We start from the raw sequence: 22,903 nt of genomic DNA on the forward strand, positions 1-22,903 counted from the left end.
CTGAGATCTTTGGCAAGTCACTTAAGGAAGTGCTGGAAGTGCTGGAAGTGCATTTAAGTGTCTCATGCATCTAGTCACTGATACTCTGTTAGTTTTAATGAACACATATACATCTATCAAAATGGACCTTAAACTTGAAAACTTAAGCTATGCACTTGAGGAAGCATGTCTTGTCTGCTATGCTGCTTCTAAATGATCTTTTATCATTGGTAGATGATATAAGTGAGCGTGACACCAAGCAGGGGTCAGTTATAGTTTCAGGCAACTGTAGGATCCTTTTTCACTTCATTAATAATAGAAGGAGCACGCAGCAGCCAGGGAGCAGAAGACTGGGCTGTTTTCATTATTGCCCAACAGGAGGGGAAAATGGACTTCTCTGTTTTGCCAAACAACAACCATCCTGATAAATTCCTACAACTAAATGTGAAGTCTTTAATGAAAAATTCTGCCTCTCTACAAGCCAGCCTAGTAAAATTTCCAGAAGCAACTTTTCCTGGCACACAGCAATGGCAAAACAAAGTCTATTTACAGGTAAGGTCTAAATGAAAGACCTGAATGTTTGACTTCTTTCCTTATTATTCCTTATAAATGTTGTGGTTCAGAAACAAATGAAATTTGGGTTTGAACCTTTTGCTGTGGTTGCAGGCACTGCATGTCCCTGATTTTGCACCACTGATGTCAATGAAAGTTTTGCCATTGACTTCAATGGGAGCAGAGCAGGCTGTGAGAACAATCTTCCTGATATCACGAGCTCAGACCTTATCACTCTCATATAGGTCCACACTTGTTAGTACTGGTACTGACCTGCTGACTCCTGGTTGTGGTATTTTTTAGCATTTCCCAGTATGTGTATGAATGATATTGTGTAACATTAATTGTACTTATTATTATATGGGGTCATATGGAAACTTCCCAGGAACAAAATGCTGGTAGGAGCTAGAGGGAAGAAAAATTCTGGAAGAGAAAATTTCAGGCTTAAAATGGAAACTCAGTTACATCCTTAAAGATGAGAAGCAGCTACTGTCTCCCCATAATAACTGATATTAACAGTCAATGATTGTGTACCATACAATTAACTTAGCTTCATGACTGCTGTTGGGTGAGTTACTTAAGCAGACACCAGAGGGTTATTACTGGGTAGTAGTTAGGGTAAAAGACAGAGGACACAGAGACAGGGAAGAAAAGAAGAACCCCTTTAAGTAGAGGTTCCCCTCATAGAGTTTTCTCCAGATTGCAAAATATAAAAACCTAGCCCTGTGTCCTCTATTGAACCAGCATGGGTTTTGACCTCCAGAAAGTGTTCAGACCTCAGTGGATGTTCTGGAAGACAGAACCACTTCGCCGTTGGGGTGGGGGGGGGAGACAACTGCTTCCTTCTTTGACTCTCTAGCTATGTGATTCTACTGGAGCCAAGTTTTTAGGGATGACTCCAACTGCAGCTGCCCCAGAAGTTGCCCTCAGAAGGGAGGAGGGTTGCCAACATTTTATTGCGAAAATAAGGAACAGTTTTCCTAACACACACACACACATACACATGCATGGCTGAAAGTGCAGAAACTTACTGATTTTTCTTCAGGGATGGTGACTCGTGAAACTTGAGACATCAGTAGGCCTCTAGGTGATGACAGAGGCTACAGGCCACACTGAAATCTTCAGGGCAAGTGCTGTGCTCTGGAGATCCCATAACAGCCACACATGTTACTCAGTCCTCATTCACCTGAGAGATTAAATGTACAGGAAAGGACAATGCACCCTATGCATTGAGAACCTGCTGCACCAAGCATGAGGGCAGTTAGATTTTCCTCAACTCTACCATTGACTCACTACGACACCGGTCAAGTTAGTCTCCCTCCCTGGCTGGGTGAGATCAGACACCTTTGGTGCAGTGATGCAAAACATCTACAGCAGCTTCTTCAACATGAAACATCTTAATGTACATTATTGCTCTGGCCAAACAACTTCCTTCTTCCAAAGTAGGAAACAGAAAAGTTCAGCCTGTGGGGGGATGGATGTAGTGAGAGTAAGTATAATGCAAGACATTGCTGTAGTCATCAGGGTTTGGATTCAGGGAAAACTGTTGTATGTGTAAAGGGAAACAGTTCCTCTTGTTATAAGGTGCTGCCTCCGCCCCATACTATTGCTTCCTGTTCATTATCACAGCCTTGCAGGACATGAGAAAGAGTAAAATGAAAGAATCACTTTAAAACATCCGATGAAGTGCATCCGATGAAGTGAGCTGTAGCTCACGAAAGCTTATGCTCTAATAAATTTGTTAGTCTCTAAGGTGCCACAAGTACTCCTTTTCTTTTTGCGAATACAGACTAACACGGCTGCTACTCTGAAACTTTAAAACAGGGGAGGAAACCTGCTCCCCACAAGTAACTTCTTGTCACCCTCCACCCTCTGTGATGTCAGATGCTGCTCGAGTCTAAGGAGAAGGCCACTGGTCCTGAAAGCAAGTAGCCTGTGCACTTGTCTCCCTCTGGCCACCCCTCAGGGGAACCTGGCTACTTTCTGAGGAGGGTAAATAAGGCCAAGCCCTTATTCTCCCATTTACAGTGCTTGGGGAATCCTGCTTCCCCAGGGACCCTCCTCTCCCCTTTCCTGCTGCCTGGCCCACAGTGGATGCTCTCCACCTGGTTCTGCTCCTGACCTGTCTGTAAAAGCTTCACTTTCTGCTCTGAGACTCCTGCTCTGCATCTTGTGCCCAGCACTGGACCATCCCTATGGAACCCACAGCCAGAGCCTGGCAATTACTGAGGCATCACGAGGGGCCCAGTCCAGTGTGCAGCACAGCCGCAGTGCTGAGGGGAGCAGGAACTGGACTCCCCATCTTTGCCTCTGCAAATAACCTAGCCAGAGACCCCCAGTTTCCCTGCATGGCCCTCTAAGCTCTGGCCATTTATCAGCACACCTGAAGAACTGCTGGTGCCATTCAGATTTGGCCTGGCCACCCCTCCAGAGGCCTGGCCACCTGCAGATGGTCAGCCAGGCCAAATTGAGGGGTGGTGAATTTCCAATGATGGGGTTGCAAGGGGTGACCCCCCATGATTGATAGAATGATTTAGTATGGGACAGCCAATTCTTTTATTAAAATAAAGGTTGTCCTTACAATAAAGGACTGTTTTTCTTCCCCTCACATAGGATTGTAACACATTAACACACCTTCTCCCTACCCCAGCACAGTGCACTAACCTCAAGAAGAGATGCCCACAAGATCCAAGAGACTGGGAGTGATGGTGGCTTATTTCCCATCCCACCACTTTGTGCAGGTATGAGGAGATCCAAACGCAGAGCCCAGTCCTCAGGAGGGAATGTCCCAGCCTATCATCATTAAGTAAGACCAGCTGTCATTGCGCCATCACTGAAAACTTCCAATAGGATTAAAACTGTAGAGAATGTTCTCCCTTAAAATCTTCCTCATAATCCTCATGGAGAAAATTTTCCTGAAATTCATTCCAGAACCAGCACCATTCATTGGCCCTCTCAAAGGGAAACTATTCAAGTCACCATCTCCCAGGGAAAGCAAATTAGAGTGTTATTTTTTAAAATGTTAAACCTAAGGCACAAACTCTCCTTTCCATCATGTTCATTTGTAGATCCAAGTAGTTCAGCTAAAGCTCTTAAACACAATGTGCATTTTTATTTCTCTTTTCTGTTGATGAGCAAATAAGGAGAAACTAAACACCTGATGCGTTCCAGACTTCAAAATAAACACGATAGCACAGTGCAGAGCTAATGGTTTATGAATAACATGAACAGACGAATGGGGGTGTAAGAGTTAGTTAATTCAGAAACAGGAGGGGTATGTTTCAGTTTTGAACAGGTGTCTGTGATCTACAGCCTCCTAAAGTCATTAAACCTTGAGCATAGCTGAAATGCTCTGTCCAGAAATTCATTTGCTTTTAAGAAACATTGCTACTCAGGCCTCCCTGTGTAAAGTGACTGCTCAGCCATGTATTTGTGTGCTTCTTGGGACATTTGTCATGAGATCATTCAAACTGAAGTGCACTTAAGTGCTTATGTGTTTCCTTCACCGATAAGTGTCTTCATTTATTCCATTATATAAGGTAGGCTGATTAAACTAATCTTCATTTCAGAGCAAAAGCTTTTTTTCACTTTCTATTTTGGTCTCAGGCAGTGTGAATATTCATTCCCTCTTATTGTATATTTTTGTCATGTAACTATTAAGTAAAATAATCTTGGTGCTTTCAGTGCCCTGTGTTCTAACTGTGATTTACCTCAGCAAGTCTGGCTTAGGTTCAGCTCCTGCAGTTTGGTTCCCTTCTCTCGGCGCAATGACAGCAGTAACCTGTGATCAGATACCCTCCTTCAATCAGAGTATTATGTATCAGATTAAAAGCATTTCAGAGATAACAAATTTAAGACAATAAACCAGCCCATATTAATGCTTGTTTTTCCCTAAGGCAACTCACTCAGCAGAGCCTTTCCCTATGTCAACCTGTCTCCCTGGACAGCTTCTGGCAAGTGACCCATTCCCTTCTTCCCTTGAGAACATTTTTTTAACTCGTTAGTGTTCTTTTGATCTCCAGCCTCCCAGCTCTGGCAAAACAATACTTGCAATGTGTTGGCTACAGGAACCTTGAAGCTAACAGCTGGACCCGTTGTCTTCCAAGCATTTGTTTGAGATTGCTTACTTAAAGAACCATGGTGTTCCTTTCCTGTTTGTTCTTCCCACAGCCCCACTCCCCCATTAAGTTAGATACATTCATATGGGAAATGCTAATAAACCACAATAGCTATACAGTAACTTTACCCCAGTGACCGGGTCACTTATAATATTCACACAGACAAGGTAGATGAGGTAATATATTTTATTAGACAAACTTCTATTGCTGAGAGACACAAGCTGAGAGAGAAGTTTATCCAATAAAAGATATTACCTCATCCACCTTGTCTTTAAGAGCCTAGGGCTGACACGGCTACAACAACACTGCATACACTATTCAGATCATTATTGCATGTCCAAATTCTTAGATAGTACATAGCAGCTCCTTTTCTGTCACAGCTAGTTTCCCAGAAGCATGCCTTTAAGGAAAGACAAGGATCTGTGGTAGTGCATTTCTCAGAGGTGTGACATAATGCTCTGGGGTGTATAATGAATTTATCACTTCCCACAGAATTAACTCATGCTAATTATTTGCTAATGTAATTGTTGCCCTGCCACCCACTTTCATTGTTATTGAGGAGTTTGTGGTGAAGCAATTCTTGGCAATCTGTGTACTACTTAAATTCCCTGGACCACTATCAGTTTGATTTTAGGTCTAGCTTGGTACAGACAGCCCTTGCCTCTTTCATTAATTATCTCCTCCTGGCAATTGAAAAAGACCAAGTGCACACACTGACACTTTCACATTTACCACCTGCTTTTCTATCCATTGACCATGAAGTTTTGTTGGCACAGTTGTGGACACTGACAAAGATAGATGAAGTGGTGCTTTAATTGCTCCATTCCTTCCTCTTGAGAGGACCCACATGGTATAGTGCTGAGTGATTGCTCTTCTTCCCCAAGGGTTCTCTCATTTGAGGTGCTGCCAATATTCCATTGTGTCACCCTACATTTTTGATTTGTATTTGAGGCCACTACAGGAGATACAGAGCTGATCTGGGTTGCATTGTCATTGATATGTTGATGACACTCAGCTCTACATCTGTTTTTCATTGGACTCAGCCAAGGCAGTCGCTCAGCACTCCAATATTTAGCCAAGATTGGGGCCTGGATTAGGACTAGCTGGCTGAAGTTCAGTTCAGACAAGATGAGGATGATGCTAGTAGGCTGTGTATAACAGCTAGCAGAGATGGTGAAACTGATATGTGGCCCCTCATTAGGTTCAGTTTCTTCACATTTTCTTAGCATTGGTTGCAAACTATAAGCCTCTTGAATACCCAGATGGTCATGGCGCAGCTGCAGTCAAGAGCATTTTGTAGTCATCTAGCACAAAGACTGGCACAAAGATTGCAGATTTCCTGCAAAGTAGGAAACTTGTCAGAGTTATTATTACCTTTGTCACCTCTGGACTGCATTTCTATAATGCTGTCTACATGGGCCAATCAACAAACAAGATTTTCCTCGATGGCAGAGTCCATTCCCCCACCTTTCCCATGATTTGGAATCCCGCCTTCGACAGGTCTAGGAGCTAAAGGTCAAGGTCAGCCATGCCATAAAAGTCATATGTAAGCTCAGGGGAAGGAGGCACTGTGGGAATAAAGGACTGCTAACCAAATATTATTCTAGTTTAGTCAAGTGACTCAGTGAAGTGACCAACTATGTGAGAGCTTGATGTAAGAACATCTGTTACAAGGTGTTATATAATATATATAGCAAACAGAATTTGACCTACAATATGTAAAATCACCTCTTGTGTAGAAATCCCTTTGATCCCTACTTTCAGTAAAATGGGCTTGAGACCAAGTTTCTGCCTTAATTCTTGATTTCCTGGTTTTGATGGATCATGTTCTTTATTTTAACACATTTTTTTTCATCATAGGAATAGACAAAAGTATGCTGAAACTTCAAAAAGTTCTAATGATTAAAGAAAAAAAGCCTAAAATTAGGTATCATGTGATGTGATTAAAATGTTTCGTAAATAAATAGATCATGTTGTAGTTTATGCCATGAAATAATAAAATAACTAGGTTGGATTAGAGACCCCACCAAGAAACTAGGTCTTCCAGGAATGGAGCTATCTTTAATTCTCTGTAAGTCTTCAGGTTAATTGCATAGCCACATTCTCTACACTAGATCTCTGTCCTACTTAGAGGTAGGAAAAGTATTCACAATGAAAAATTAGTCAAAGCTCTTTTTCTCTTGGCAAGTTATTTGTTAAGCAAACACTTCAGGGTTTGCAAATTTGCTCAATGAATTCTTGGTGAATACATTTCTGACTGTGGCTTCCTTATCAGTTCTTCAGTATAATGGTTGCTCTGACTATTCACGGCTTCCAATTCACTATGTGTATTGTATGAATAGTCACTTAAGTCACATGCTATTATTTCTGTTTTAGATCCCATCCAAATCCACAAAGAGCTGTCAAGCTGGCTTCTCAAACTGATGTTATATATATCATCAATACTTGTGTACTTGCACATTTGTACCAGGATTCACAACGCTTTCCCTTTCGTTGAACATTCTTATTAACACAATCTGTTTAGAATGAAAGTCTATGCAAAGGGGTTGTGAATGAATATTTATAATATTTTTCTGCATATTACCCTCTTCTATTTCTCTGCTTCTTCTGTGCATAATCTTTTTTGTGGGATACCTGCTATCTCTCTGTCTTATTATCCCTTAAACCTAAACCTCTACTTCTGTAAGGCAGCATCTTTCCTTCTCATTCTCTATTTTCAGGGCTACATCTACTCCAAATCTCCAAGATAGCATGCTCTGCTACATTCAAGTTAATTATATCATCATCTCCACATCACTATGGCTTTCCTACAAATCTCCCACCATGTATACCAGTCCTTTCTCATAAAAATTCTAGCTGCCGCTGCCATCATCTCTTCCCCTTGATCATGCTCATGGGTAGCGTATACCCACATTCCTACATCACTATTCCCATGGGGAAGAAGGGTTAAATAGATTAACAGCTGGGATGAAGTGTTAATTAGATTATTTGGTGCATCACCAATAACATGCGGTCAAACCACCATTGAGAAAAATTTGAACCAATTAGCCTGTCTTTATTTTGAAATATTTTTATTTAAAACAACTGCTTTAAAACTCAACACTGTCAAGGCACATTCTTTTCACAATATTTTAGCCTACGCAGGATGAACATTCCCCTGGTGAGAGTGCCCACTTTCTTCAACGTAATCTTCTCCTACTTTTTAAAAAGGCTCTAGAAGTGATCCTGGCAATTAGAGGGCAGTATGCCAGTTTCATTACAGGCAAATTGGTGGAAATCATCAGATGCATAGATGAACACAATGGGGGAAGAGTCAACATGGCGTTTGTAAAAGGAAATTGTGCTTCATCAATCTATTAGAATTCTTTGAGGGGGTCAACAAGCATGTGGATAAGGGTGATCCAGTGGATATAGTGTTCTTAGACTTCCAGAAAGCTTTTAACAAGATTCCTTACCAAACACTCATAAGCAGAGTAAACAGTCATGAGATAAAAGGGAAGGTCCTCCCATTGATCAGTAATTGAGTAAAAGACAGGAAACAAAGGGTAGGAATAAATGGTCAGTATTCACAGTGGAAAGAGGTAAATAGCGGGATCTCCCAAGGATCTATACAGGACCAGTGCTGTTCAACATATTCATAAAGGTTAAAAAAAAAAAAGGTAAATAGTGAGGTGGCAACAAAATGGCAGATTACATTCGATGTTAATAAATGCAAAGTAATGCACACTGGAAAACATAATCCCAACTGTACATACACAATGCATGTTATCACACAAGAAAGGGATCTTGGAGTCATAGATAGTGCACTGAAAACATCTGCTCAATATCTACAGCAATTTAAAAAGCTAACAGAATGTTAGGAATCATTAGGAAAGGGATAGATATCATAATGCCACTAAAATCCATAGTACACCCACACCTTGAATACTGTGTGCAATTTTGGTTGCCCCATCTCAAAAAAGCTATATTAGAATAGGAAAAATACAGAGAAGAGCAACAAAAATGATTGGGGTATGGAACAGCTTCCATATGGGGAGAGATTAAAAAGATTGGGACTGTTTAGCTTAGAAAAGAGTAGCTAACGGGGGATATGATAGAAATGTATAAAATCATGAATAGTGTGAAGAAAGTGAATAGGGAAGTGTTATTTACCCCTTCACATAACACAAGAACCAGGGGCCACCTAATGAAATTAATAGGCAGCAAGTTTAAAACTTGCTTTGAGCAGGGGGTTGGACTAGATGACTTCCTGAGGTCCCTTCTAACCCTGATATTCTATGATTCCAACATAAGGAAGTACTTCTTCACATAATGCATAGTCAAGCTGTAGCCATGGGATGTTGTGAAGACCAAAATTATAATTGGAACTTATCTATCGGTGGCTCTTAGCCAAGATGGTCAGGGACAAAACCCTAAGGTGTCCCTAAGATTTTGACTGTCAGAAGATGGAAAGGGACAACAAGGGATAGATCACTCAACAATTGCCCTGTTCTGTTCATTCCCTCTGAAGCATCTGGCACCAGCTGCTGTCAGAAGCCAGGGTCCTGGGATAGATGGACCATTGATCTGACCCAGCATGGCCATTCTTAAGTTCTTATGCTATGTTCTCCAAGTACATCCATTTCGCAAGCCTGCAGGAAGCATCATTAAAGTAATTGAAGAAACATAGTACAGGCAGCAAGAGTAGACAGTTTAAAATGCCAACTTAACTGAAAACAAAGGCCAGCAGAAGCTAGATGGCTCTAGTGCCAGCTATAACTGTGATGTGAAACCTCTGTCAAAGTTAAATACTGACATACGGCAACTACAGTGAGCTAACACATGGGCTGTGGGTAATGGGGATCCATCTGTCCTCTAGTACCAGATCATGATGATTATGGATGGGAAACACACTTAGTTCCTTGTGCATGGGAGAGAGATAAGCATGCCTGAATGATGTTTCCTCATTGGATTATGTATATAGAATCTGCTGTTTTCTCTCCCCCCTCACATTATTTTTAAAGAAACCAACCCCTCATCCCCCTCCCACAAACACACACACACACACACACGATGATTGGGGAATTAGTATATATTAAATCTCTTCATTTATCCCTCGGAGGGCTGGAAAAAAGATCTTGTTTTGCTTGCCTTTGAAACCTTTTTTGGGTGAATGAATTTTGAAGCTGCTTAGACCTTTTATGGAGGTGTGGGAAGGAGTATTTGGAAATCTGTTTTGATCACTTCTCTGAGATATATTTATTTTTAATAAGGCTGCTTTAGTATGTGATTCTAACTCCTCTCCAGTGCTCCCTATGATGCAGTCACCAGTCCAGGCTCAGACTTCAGCTGTCTCAAATCAAAGTTTCCAGTCCAAAGAACTGTTAAGGAACTAGGAGAGAAATGTTATTTTCTAACCAGGAGAGTTTCATTTGTAATGCATATATGCTGTAAGAGTAATTCTGGGACTGCCTTTGGACAGCTATGAATTTATTTAAGGGATGTGATGAATGTATCAAAAATGTGTCTTCCGGGGCTGCTAGAATTCATTTAATTCAAAGTAGCAGTGAAAAGGGAATTGTGGTGAGCTGAAATTGTGCTGTTCAGGTTTCTTGTAACAGCATTGGCCTGCACAATATTTGCAAGAGCTTTGCCAACTCTTGAAGGATCTGGGGCTTCTACAAAGCCTTCACCAGCAGAATTCTACCCCAGCCCAATATTGGGCTTTGAGGGCCCCTTTACATTGCTTCAGCACTTTTACTTGACACAAAGGGCTTGTCTACACTACCCGCCAGATTGGCGGGCAGCAATTGATCCAGCGGGGGTCGATTTATGGCATCTCGTATAGACGCGATAAATCAACTGCTGAGCACTCTCCCGTCGACTCTGGTACTCCACCAGAATGAGGAGCATAAGCGGAGTCGATGGGAGAGCATCGGCTGTTGACTTACTGCAGTGAAGACACCGCAGTAAGTAGATCTAAGTACGTCAACTTCAGCTGCACTATTCACGTAGCTGAAGTTGCATATCTTAGATTGACCCCGCGCAGTAGTGTAAACAAAGACTGTAGATAAAGAATCCAGAACTGGGGTAAGAATCTTACCCCTGCTGTCCAATGGTGAAACTGCACTAAATCAATCAAGATATATCCACTTACACCACTGTGACAGAGGGAGGGAGGGAGCAGGGAGCAAACAGGTGAGTGTGCATGCTGATTGCTCAGATGTTAATTAGTTCCTCTTAAGAAAGTTTATGGAGGGAATTAAACAATCAGGCTGGTTGGCTTGGCTGGGATAAGCTGCCAAAAATTCCATCCGCTCAAGGTTGATAAAGAGGCAGGAAGGAAGTCCTAGGGGAAGAGAAAGGGAGCCAGGGGTAGTTGAGCCCAGTTACATGGAGGCCTGGGGGAGGGAGACCTCTGTGCTCCTCAGGTCCTGAGGAGAGGGCCAAAAAAAATCATGGTGGTGCTGTCAATGGACTGTTGCACTGGGACTGGTGTGGAAATAGTGGAGGGAGCTTAAAATAAAAGGGTTCAGTGAAGGCACAATCAGTGGAATCTGTTCAGTTTCTGCAGAGAATAAAGCAGGACAGAAGCTATGTGAAGTTACACCCATGTGTGTTTTGGGCCCTCAATCTCTAATGCATTTTGGTCCCCACAACTCTGCTTCAGCATTATATATTTCTTTTGTCTTCATCAGAACAGCAATTCTAAACCCAATTCTTATGGCAGTTATTTTGTTGCACTTGTTTTCTATGACAGTTTTCTCTTCCAACAGCCATTACCATGCCAATTCATACCAACAACAGCATTTGGCACTCATTTTGCACCGGCTCTCATTCCACACAAGAAGAAAAGCTGCACAAGGTGTAGGCAGTTATTATTTTACAGTTAGTTCGACTGCACAATAGACTGTGAATGTGTAAGGGCATCTGTGTCATGAGAAGAATGCGGATGATAACCGTTTTTTGTCCTGACTATCCTGCAGAGAGAAAAAAGAAATGTCTTTGAGCAGCCTGGCTTAGAATTGAGTGGGGTCAGCCCAACAATGATTGACAAAGCTCTTGGTAAACATATAACCACTGTCACCTTGAAATCCACCATCAAGCGCAATCCCTTGTGCATTGACATCCGAACTGATGATGACTGGGCAGTGAGAGAAAAAAAACCTTCCTGGACTGTTCAAGACTATGACAAGCATTCACTGCATTCTAACCTGGCTAACTACTTAAAGGTATTGTGCTATAGACTCATACATGAACAAACCCAGATGCTATGCATTGTATTTACACTTGAACCACTGAATAAAATGAGGTGCTCATTTGCTGGTGATTCTGGTTTCAGAAGTAAATCTGAACATGTTTTTGTAAGGATTCCATAGCAATATGGATCCAATCATGAGAGGTAGGATAGTAGTATGGTTAAGACACTGAAGACTGCAGTTCAGTCCTGGCTCTGCCACAGCTGTCCTCTGTCACCTATAGCAAGTCACTTAATGTTACTTTTCCCCATCTTTAAAAGGGGTATAATAATATTTTCCTCTCTCACACAGGGGATGTGGGGGAAAATTCATATTTGTTTGTAAGGTACTAAGGGCTAGATCTACAAAGGGATTCATGTGCCTAATTCCCACTTTAGGGGACCTAAGGCCAATATTTAGCCACTAGTGAGATCCTCAAAAGCCCTGCTCAGCTGCTGCCTAATTCCATAGGTATATAAAGTCACTAGGCACTTGAGTTTCCACTGGTAAAATCCCCATAGGTTCCCAAATGTTTGCCAGTGCGCATGCACACAGCCGCCTAAGTCCTGCCGCTGCTGATCTGCTTGACAAAAAGCTCCCATCTAACCACCAGCAGGGTCTCACATTAGGCATTCCCCACCTATCTTAACTGCAGGGTGTGATCTGGTAGGAGTTCTTAGGGCATGCCTAGCCCAAACAAAAGACAGCTGAGGGGAGGTGGTCCCCAAAAGCCCAGTAATTAGGGTACTCACCTGGGAGACCTAGGTTTGAAGCCCTGCTCTGGCTGATTTGGGGTGGGGGGATGTTTCCATCTCGTCTGCTGAAGCTGATCTACTTTTTATAAAATACTTAAACATTCATTGGAGCAGGGCCTGGAACCCAGGTTTTCTACTTGAGTGCCCTAATCACTGGGCTAGAGACTCATCCATTCTCTCTCACTGGCCTAAGTCCTGCCTCTCTCCTCAGCAGTTCCTAGTGACTAGTTTAGGTGGTTCCTTGCTCAGCTTGCTGGCTTCTGAGAATTCCATTGGAAGGTGCTTCTCTCCTCATGTGTCTCATTCAGGGCTGTGGATTTCATTAGGTGGCACGGTACCTAAAAGTTAGGTGCTGTAGCAGCTAAGTCCCTTTGTGGATCTAGCCCTAACCGTGTTGATGGTGGCCATATAAGGACCAGGACAAATAAATTATGTCTCAATGTACTTTTTCAAAGAATTTAACTTCTCATAATCACATCCCCACCACTACTCCTTTCTGCTTGTGGGTTAGTGTGTATTACTTTTAGGGTTTTGTGGTTTTTTTTTTTACCATTCTCCTTGCTGAAAAGTGACTCCGATCTGCATTTGTAAATTAGCACCTCTGCATCAGCATGAGAATGTTAGGAGGTTCCTTCAGGGTCTCTATCACATTTCAATGGCTGGTGTCCTACATTAGGTTCCTGGCTGAAAGCTATGATTATAATAGTGGGACAGCATTTAGCGTCTCTGCAGCCTAGAGTACAAGTGTAAATTTTTCTGATTTGAATTGTGATGTTTTAAATTCATTAATTACTAAGTGATAACCAAAATACCTGATCAACTATGTTCTGGTGACTTTACATAGAATACAGAGGAGCTGAGTTCATTTTCTGATCTTTCTTTTAGGAAAATCCTAATGATCTACAATTTTGGATGGGGGATATTTATACTCCTGGGTATGACACCTTGCTGAAAAAGAAAGAGAGAGAAAAGAAATATTCCAAATGTTGCCTAATTGTCCTGCTTGTGGTATTTGCTATCTGCATCTTGATTGCAATAGTCACTGTTAGCATACTATTTACTTGATACAGCCAAATCCAGTCACAGAGGTTTTCCAATAAATGTTTTTATGAAAATAATTTCCTCCCCTGGTTTTATCTGAATTTCAAAGTTGTTGTCATGAATTTAATTTATTTGACATCTAAGTTTTATGATATCCCTATTCAGCATAAGGAATCGGTCCTTGGAAGAGAGAAATACACTGAGCACTACAGTACCTGCTTTATGTTATCTGTGTAATTCACAGCACTATTATTAAGATGCTCATTTAGCAGCTTATTCTTCTGAACAGTGTTCTGGGCCAGATTCTAATCTCAGATACATGGTGCATGTGGCTAGTATATAGAAATTTTTGCTACTGTACTTGTCCACATACTATGCAAAATCCCATATCATACCTTCCAGATCTACCCCAGTTGTTATGTCATAAGAGTGTGACAATGTAGCATTCAAGGTATTTCAAAGTGTTTTACAAAGCAATAAATTAGATACTAGTCGGGGCTTGGACTAGGGAGTAATTTGCTGCAATCACAGAGCATTCAAGTTCTCACAGAGCCAGCCTAGATGCTTGGGTTATTCACAACACTTAAAAACAAGCAAACAAACAAACAAAACCCACAGGATCTCGAGCTTCCATGTTAAGAGTTACCAGAGACAGGGCCTCAATTTACCATCTCACTGCTTCCTCACATCCCTCACACTCTATTACCAGTGTATCACCCACTAAAGTGACCGTGTCAGTATTTTGTTAGATGCCACATCACAGACGTTTGAGTTCTAGAGCAGAAACTGGAATAGCAGATCCACATTGAAGGTGTTAAAGAATGATTTCTGTTTAAACGATGTGATAAGAGTCATGCACAAATAAATGGAACACCTGAAAGTGTTAAAAGAGCTTAGAAAAACAGATTGATGTATCAGAATTATTCAGGATAATGAAATACAAGCTAAGTTGACAAATACTGTATCACAACCTGTAGACAACGCAAACTGTGTGCGCACACAGGAGGCACACATAAATTATTTGTATTCACCTCATGAAGTATCCTCTGTGCTTATTGGACCAAATCCCTGAACCAAGGCAAGTCCACTGTGCATTTCTTCAGTGGCACAAAGAGGATGTAAAGCTGCCCTAACAGGCAGCTGGGGATTGGCCTGACACAGGGCGATCTCCCCATGGTTCTAAGCCTGAATAGATGCCAGCTGTTTCCACCAACCAGATAGGAAATTGAGGTTGGTCAGGAACAGGATGGTGGTGAGGCCAGACTGCACAGCACTGCGATCTTACACTTGGGCAAGAGGAACAATCACTAAAGGAAGCAGTCTAGATGGTGTAAGGCAGAGTAACCCCGCAGCTATTTTCACTTATTCTGGGGCAGAGTGGGGTGGGGTAAGGAAAGGGGGGAGATCAGCCTCAAGATTGGGGGAGGCAGAAAGGTGGGTTAGAGCCACCTTTGTTTCCTTCCTCTTCCCCAGCTGCTTCAAGTGTGATCTTCGACCCCATTTACACTATTGCCACAACCACTTCAAGGACCTGGTTAAAACAGGGTTGGCCTCTGAGCCAGTGACAACATGCAGGGGCGCCATTTCAGATTTTTTTCCGGGGGGGCCAACTTTATCCATGATTCCTGGGGCTACTTAGGCACTTGAAAACTCTAGGTTTTTGGCAGATAATTTAGCAATTAGCAGACAGGAGCCTTGTATCTAATTCCTTTATAAAAGAAAGAAAATTAAATACTTTAGACCACGCAGCTCTAATAACAACATATTCTGACATCTTGTGGCAAATCACTTAAGGGACACTGGTTAGGTTTAAAATTTTAATGTATATTCTTATTTTATTACAAACTTTGTGGAGAGAGAGAGATTCTGTCAGGACTCCTGGGTTCTATCCCAGCTCTGGGAAGAGGGGTCTAGTCAGTTACTAAGGGGAGCAGATACATCTGGATTCTATAAAAGAACATCAGAATGGCCATACTGGGTGAGACCAATGGTCCATCCAGCCCAGTATCCTGTATTCTGACAGTGGCCAATGCCAGGTGCCCCAGGGGGACTGAACAGAACAGGTAATCATAAAGTTGCCCTGTTGCCCACTCCCAGCTTCTGGCAAGCAGAGGCAAGGGACATGCAGAACATCATTTTGGATCCCTGCCCACCCTGGCTAATAGCCATTGCTGGACCTATCATCCATGAAATTATCTAGTTCTTATTGGAATCCTGTTATAGTTTTGGCCTTCACAACATCCCCTGGCAAAGAGTTCTACATGTTGACTGTGAAGAAATACTTTTGTTTGTTTGTTTTAAACCTGCTGCCTATTAATTTCATTTGGTGACCCTAGTTCTTGTGTTATGTGGAGGGGTAGATAACATTTCCTTATTCAATTTTTCCACACCATTCATGATTTTATAGACCGCTATCATATCCCCCCTTGTCATGTCTTTTCCAAGCTGAAAAGTCTGTCTTTTTAATGTCTCCTCATACAGAAGGTGTTCTATACTCCTAATAATTTCTGTTGCCCTTCTCTGTACCTTTTCCAAATCCAATATATCTTTTTTGAGATGAGGTGACCACATCTGCACACACTAATCAATATATTGGCATGGCGTGGATTTATACAGAGGCAATATGATATTTTCTCTTATTATCTATCCCTTTACTAATGATTCCCAATATTCTGTTAGCTTTTTTAATTGCCACTGCACATTGAGCAGATGTTTTCAGAGAACTATCCACAAATGACTCCAAGATCTCTTTATTGACGGGTTCAGCTAATTTAGACCCCATCATTTTGTACATATAGTTGGGATTATATTTTGCCAAGTGCATTACTTTGCATTTATCAACATTGAATTTCTTCTGCCATTTTGTTGCCCAGTCACCCAGTTTTATGAGATCTCTTTGTAATTCTTCACAGTCTAATTTGGACGTAATTTTGTATCATCTGCAAATTTTGCCACATCACTGCATACCCCTTTTTCCAGATCATTTATTAAAATGTTGAATAGGACTGGTCTCAATACAGACCCCTGATGGACACCACTATTTACCACTCTCCACTCTCACCTTTTATTCCTACCCTTTGTTTCCTATCTTTTAACTGAAGTGCCTGGCAGTGCTTTCAGGATCATCTAAGGTCTCAGAGTAGCAGCCGTGTTAGTCTGTATCCGCAAAAAGAAAAGGAGTACTTGTAGCACCTTAGAGACTAACAAATTTATTTGGGCATAAGTTTTTGTGAGCTACAGCTCACTTCACATGCATCCAGTGAAGTGAGCTGTAGCTCACGAAAGCTTATGCTCAAATAAATTTGTTAGTCTCTAAGGTGCCACAAGTACTCCTTTTCTTTTTGAGGATCATCTAAGGATCCTTAATTTACTTCAAAGATAAGTCTTTTGTTATTCTAATCACCTGCCTGTTTATAAACAAACTTCAAGAACCAAAGTCTGTGCTGCTCCCAGCTTCTGAACTAATCACATATCACCCTCAAGCTGTTGCAGTTAAGAGCTCTGTTTGGGGCTAGTGTGAGTAGACCTCCCCTACAAAACTCAGGGGGGGGCGGTCTAGCTCCTTCCCTTACTGCCCCAAATGGTGCCCCTGACAACATGGTTACATTTTGTAGTGTAGATGGGAACTTAACCAAAGCCCTTGAACAATGACAAAGTCTTGGCATTATGTATGAAGTGTAACAGTTGTTGTGTTGGTCCCAGGAGATTAGAGAGACAAGGTGGGTGAGGTAATAACTTTTATTGGATATTACCTCACCCACCTTGTCTCTCTAAAGTCTTGGAAGTCTTTTAAAGCCTTGAGGCAGTAGCACACATCAGGAATACACTTAGTGTCTACACTACAAAAAATGAACTGTGTTGTAGGTTGTCGGGACAACCATCTACTAGCTGAGGCTACTGACAGTCTGAAGTTTTTGTGCAGACAATCTCTATGTCAGAAAGAGCAAATCCATTCAGTTTATGAAAAAAAAGTGTTCCCAATCACTTTAAGGGATTAATGGATTGCACTATGAAGTAATTATTCACATTACAATAATGACAGGTTTCAGAGTAGCAGCCGTGTTAGTCTGTATTCACAAAAAGAAAAGGAGTACTTGTGGCACCTTAGAGACTAACAAATTTATTTGAGCATAAGCTTTCGTGAGCTACAGCTCACTTCATCGGATGCATCCGATGAAGTGAGCTGTAGCTCACGAAAGCTTATGCTCAAATAAATTTGTTAGTCTCTAAGGTGCCACAAGTACTCCTTTTCTTATTACAGTAATGCTTTATCTGTTTTTTCCAGCCCAAGTACATATGCTTAAAGTGCATTGCATACAATGTTGAAATGTATTTTTGTAAATTATTGAGGTTGGTGGGTGGGAAGCCTAAAAGCAAAAAGTACTGTAATTTCCAGGAAAATGGCCAACAATGAGAGTTTCTTAACTGTGCTGCTCTCTGTGGGTTTAACAGTAAGGCTAAAAATGTTTTCTCCATAAATCCATTACTGGCTTTTTCAGTCTGATTCTTGCTACTGTCATCTAGTGGAGATTCTCAAAAGGTGAGAAAAGGTTCCCCCTGTTTTTTGTCACTTATGCCTACTTCAATCTAGATTACACTGCTGCCATCTAGTGGTAGTACTAAGGATGCACACTAGGGTGATACTTTGGCAATTTTGTTTAGTGAAGATGAAACTTAATCAGTGCATTCTTTAATTTCTCCCTCTGTCTTACACAGACCATTGTTACCTCTAGGTTCACTTTTCAGGGCTTCAGGGCATCCTTTTTTGGGCAGTGTTTTTTGGCTTTGTGCTTCAGGTAGCTTCTTATCACATGAATTTTTAAAAATTTAGAAAAAGAGAAACCTGCCCAGTGGAACTTGCAAGTTTCTTTAAGTAGGAATACATCTGAATATTTGAAATAGTGGTCCTTTGGGATGGGTCACTGTAGGATCCTAGTTCATTGTCTGCTAAATGTGAATTCTGTTCTAGTTTTGGGAAAAACTAGTTGAACCACTGTTTGAAAAAGTGAATTGTCTTAAAAACAAAGAGAAGGCCCTTTGGCTTCTTTCAGCATAGGACGGTCCTGTGAAATTTGCAGTAAGCACTTTGGAACACTTGATAATCAAAATTAGGAAGACACAACTATGTAGAGTATAGCACATATTTCACTGAATTATTTGCTGAAATGTTAAGTAATGTAAGGTAGCAAATATATGCACTTTACATTAATGGATATCTTTACTGCAGTAGGTAGTGGAGTGACTGTCTCTATTTGTTAATAATCCACTTCTTTTATTCATTGGATATCAAATGCCAGACATAATAAGTCATCATGTAGCATTTGTGCATTCTGAGATTAACACAATACTCTGTGTTTTAAAAAAGGAGTTTTCAGTTTATTCCAGCAGTGCTTTTAAAGCTAATTTAGTAAAACTATACTAACTGGCTGTGTTTTATAAACTGGCCGTACAGCATGAATTTCACAATAATTATCTCTGAAGCCCCAATTCATCAGTCAATTCCTAGTCAACAAAATACTTAAGCATTTGCTTATATTTAAGCATGTTTGTAAGTCCCATAAAATGTGCTTAAAATTAAGTAGGTTCTTAAATGCCTTACTTTACCAGGGTCTTAGACATAAGGGAGCCACAAGCTGCTATCCATTTTATTGGTGTAAAACTGGAGTGACACTAATTTCAGGGAAATCTCTCCAGATTGACAACAGTATAAAAGAGCAAAATTTGGTCCAGAATGAAAAGTTTAGGGGACTAATGATACTACTTGTGATATTCATAAAATATTATATTTGACAATGTTTGTTTAACAGATAATTATATTCAAAATAGATATTAAAATAGTACTGTCAGGTGATTAAAAAAGTTAATCGTGATTAATTGCAGTTTTAATTGCACTCAAACAATAATAGAATACCATTTATTTAAATATTTTTGGATGTTTTCTCCATTTTCAAATATATTGCTTTCAATTACAAAACAGAATACAAAGTCTACAGTGCTCACTTTATTATTTTTACTGCAAATGTTAGCACTGTAAAAAAGATAAACAAAAGAAATAGTCTTTAATTCACCTCATACAAGTAGCGTAGTGCAATCTTTTTATCATGAAAGTTGAACTTACAAATGTAGAATTATTTCTACATAACTGCACTCAAAAAAATGTAAAATTTTAGAGCCTACAAGTCCACTCAGTCCTAATTTTTCTTCCTCCTTTAGAAGAGTCTTGGTTTATTGAAGGGGGTAAGATTTTCTTTATCTCAGAAAATCAGTATTCTGGAGATGGTAGGGGTGTGAGTTGTGCAGGAGAAAGGTGAATTCTTGATGTTGCTCCTGTTGGGTTGGGTTTCTGAGCTCACCAGGCTCACCTCCTGCCCAAAGAAGAAGGGAGTTTCATCTTACAAATCTGCATTCGGTGTTTGGGGAGGGTGGAGGGAGGGGGAAGAAGGCAATGACTTGTGCAGAAGAAGGAGGGTGAGGGGGGTATCTTGCTGTTGCTTCTGGAAGGGTGGTTTCTGGTATTGGACCCAGCTCGCCAGGTTTGCCTCATTTTACTGAGCTAAGTGGGCTCTCTTCAGCTGACTGAGCCCTGATTTGCAAGCAGGGCCAGTGTAACCACTAGGCGAACTAGGCGGCCACCTAGAGGGTCAAGATTTGGGGGCAAAAGCGAGCCCGGCGGCAGTGGGGATTGGCGAGGAAACAGGCGGCTGCCTCAGCTCAGCCTCCATGCTCAGCCCCAGCAAAGGATCTTGCAAAAGCCATTTCTAGTTTCAAGTTTCTTGTTTCTCTTGTTGTGTGGTATGACATATTGTTTGAGATCAACATGACTAGCAAACAACTTCAGGTGAAAGAATTCGACATACGTGACGCCATTCATCAACTTGGAGAAACCAAGAAGTTTCTTGTGGGCTGCAGAAGTGACGCAGACTTTGAGATAACATTGGTAGATGCAGGTGAACTTGCGGAGGAGTTGGATGTACGGGCACTTTTTGAACCAGATCCAATCCGTATTAGAAAAAAGAGGAAGCAGTTCACATATGAAGCAGATGACAAACCTATTTATAATCCAAAAGAAAAATTCAAAGTGAACTTTTACTTTGCAGCCATCGACACAGCAATATATTCAGTTGAAGAAAGATTCACATTGATGCAGCAAATTAGTTCAGTATTTGGCTTCCTATATGATGTTTACAGTTTGCAAAATACAACACCAAAGCAAATTATGGAACATTGTTTGAATCTGGAGCAAGCTTTGCAACATGGTGAATCCAAAGATATTGATGCCTTTAACTTGTGCAATGAATTGCAAGCTATTGTAAGACGAGTCCAAAAGAGTGCATCACCGCAAGATGTATTGGACTTCATATGGAAAAATAAGCTGACAGATAGTGTCCCCAACTCAGTTATTGCTCTTTTCATCCTCTTGACTCTCCCTGTTTCTGTGGCCAGTGGTGAGCGAAGCTTCTCGAAGCTCAAGTTGATAAAAACATACATGAGAACATCAATGTTGCAACAAAGACTTGTTGGGCTATCTACCTTGTCAATAGAACATGACATTGCTCGCAGTATTGACTTGGAGGAACTTGTTTCTAAATTTGCTAAACTGAAAACATGGAAAAATAAATTCTAAATTATAACGTGTTACTCTGTGACAGTGTATTGTGTATAACGTATGTGATTTATTTTAAGATCCATGCTATGTTGTGCAAAGTGAAAACAATAACAATGTCAACACTGTCAGGTTATTCATTTATTTTCATTAAATATGTAGACTAAGTAATGAAATTAATAAATTTTCAAGCGGAACATGTATTAATTCTAATGAACAATGCCACATTATGCAGTATTCATTTTTGAAAGTTTATAATAAGTGATGCTCTGGGGGGAGGGGAGAGGAAGGGGGGTCCAAGGTGGAAATTTCACCTAGGGCACAAAATATCCTTGCACTGGCCCTGTTTGCAAGAAAGGGTGGGTTTTACCTCAGAACTTGGCATGCAGCAGGGGAGAAGAGGCTGGTGCAGGGAGGCTGAGCTCACCAAGCTCCTGGTCTCTACGGGATACCCCTCCCCCCCCCCCCGAGCAAGAGGCTGGCTGGGGGCAATGGGGGACAGCACAATGTGGGGGGTATCAATCTCTGGAGCAAGGGGCTGGCCGGGGGCAAAGGGGCAGGATCCCTACCTCTTCACCAGAGCTGGGATGGGATCCACTTCCTCTTCTCTTCTCTTCTCTTCTCTTCTCTTCTCTTCTCTTCTCTTCTCTTCTCTTCCCACCCTCTAATGGCAGCTTGGGTTACTGCATGTGACTGGAAACTATCAGGTCCCTCCACAGCCAATGCCTCCCTTCCCACCCAGACATATATCATTAATGCCATTTAAAAAATTAACACATTAATTTTGTTTTCAGTTAATTACAAGTGTTAACTGCGATTAATTGACAGCCCTAATTAAAAAGTCAAAAGAGCTATGAATCAACATATAACACTGAAACTTAACTATTAGCAAGTTGCATTCTAAAAGTTTGAACCAGACCTTAAAAAAAAGGTTGACCCACTGACAATTCTGCACTCCAATTCATGGCTGGGTGAACCTCTTACCCTCCCCTTCATGATCAGTTAGTATCCCTTTGGCAACTGTACCAATGGCTAAGATGTAAAGATATTATTAGGAAAGTATTTAATATGTTTTAATGTATCTTTAAATGTGATTTAGCAGTTGGACACATAAATGAGCCAGCACCATGCGACCGTCAGCAAGTGCTCCTTGGACACCTGGAGGTCCAAGAACCAGAATCTGAGAATTGCTGTACCAGACAATCCTGCACTTACTGTTGTTTTCGATGTCCCAGACAGAGTCTTAGGGCCAAAGCTTGCCTAATCAGTTACTCTTATATGTCTGGAGACCAACTACAAGATTTGACTGATAAAGTATAACATATCTTCACAGCAGTACTTGACTATCTGATGGCTCTGTAGTGGGTTTAAACACCACCATAATAAGCTGAATATCTCCTCTGTCTGTGGGCTTGGATGCAAACCAAATCTGAATAGAGTATTTATCCTAGTATTTATGTGCCTTTCTTTTAAATGTACTCATTTTGCAGTTTGTATGAAAGTATTAATTATGGCAGCAGCCAGTTATAAGAACATACATTTCACATGGCTTCTATTCAAAACTATGACAATTTTAAAAAATATTTGTTATTATTAGCAGTAATAGCTAGACATTGGTCCAAATTCAGTTTGCCCAGA

General features: G+C 41.0%; 1 protein-coding gene across 1 annotated transcript; it reads left to right on the forward strand.

Annotated features, from left to right (window-relative positions):
* The first annotated feature begins 366 nt into the window (after positions 1-366).
* On the forward strand, positions 367-13,686 carry MINAR2 (membrane integral NOTCH2 associated receptor 2). The gene is made up of 3 exons (XM_038403833.1): positions 367-531; positions 11,615-11,860; positions 13,507-13,686. Exons 1-3 carry the CDS (start codon positions 367-369, stop codon positions 13,684-13,686), a joined length of 591 nt encoding a protein of 196 aa, XP_038259761.1.
* The last annotated feature ends 9,217 nt before the right edge of the window (positions 13,687-22,903 follow it).

The sequence above is a fragment of the Dermochelys coriacea genome, chromosome 5 (genome assembly GCF_009764565.3).
Source record: "Dermochelys coriacea isolate rDerCor1 chromosome 5, rDerCor1.pri.v4, whole genome shotgun sequence".
NCBI classification, from domain to species: Eukaryota; Metazoa; Chordata; order Testudines; family Dermochelyidae; genus Dermochelys; species Dermochelys coriacea.

Bases quoted from the DNA above. Each gene is read 5' to 3' on its own strand.
- MINAR2 (XM_038403833.1), top strand. From the start codon at position 367: ATGGACTTCTCTGTTTTGCCAAACAACAACCATCCTGATAAATTCCTA. The intron at 532-11,614 runs GTAAGGTCTAAA...ACTATCCTGCAG, and splicing joins AAAACAAAGTCTATTTACAG to AGAGAAAAAAGAAATGTCTT. The intron at 11,861-13,506 runs GTATTGTGCTAT...TCTTTCTTTTAG, and splicing joins ACCTGGCTAACTACTTAAAG to GAAAATCCTAATGATCTACA.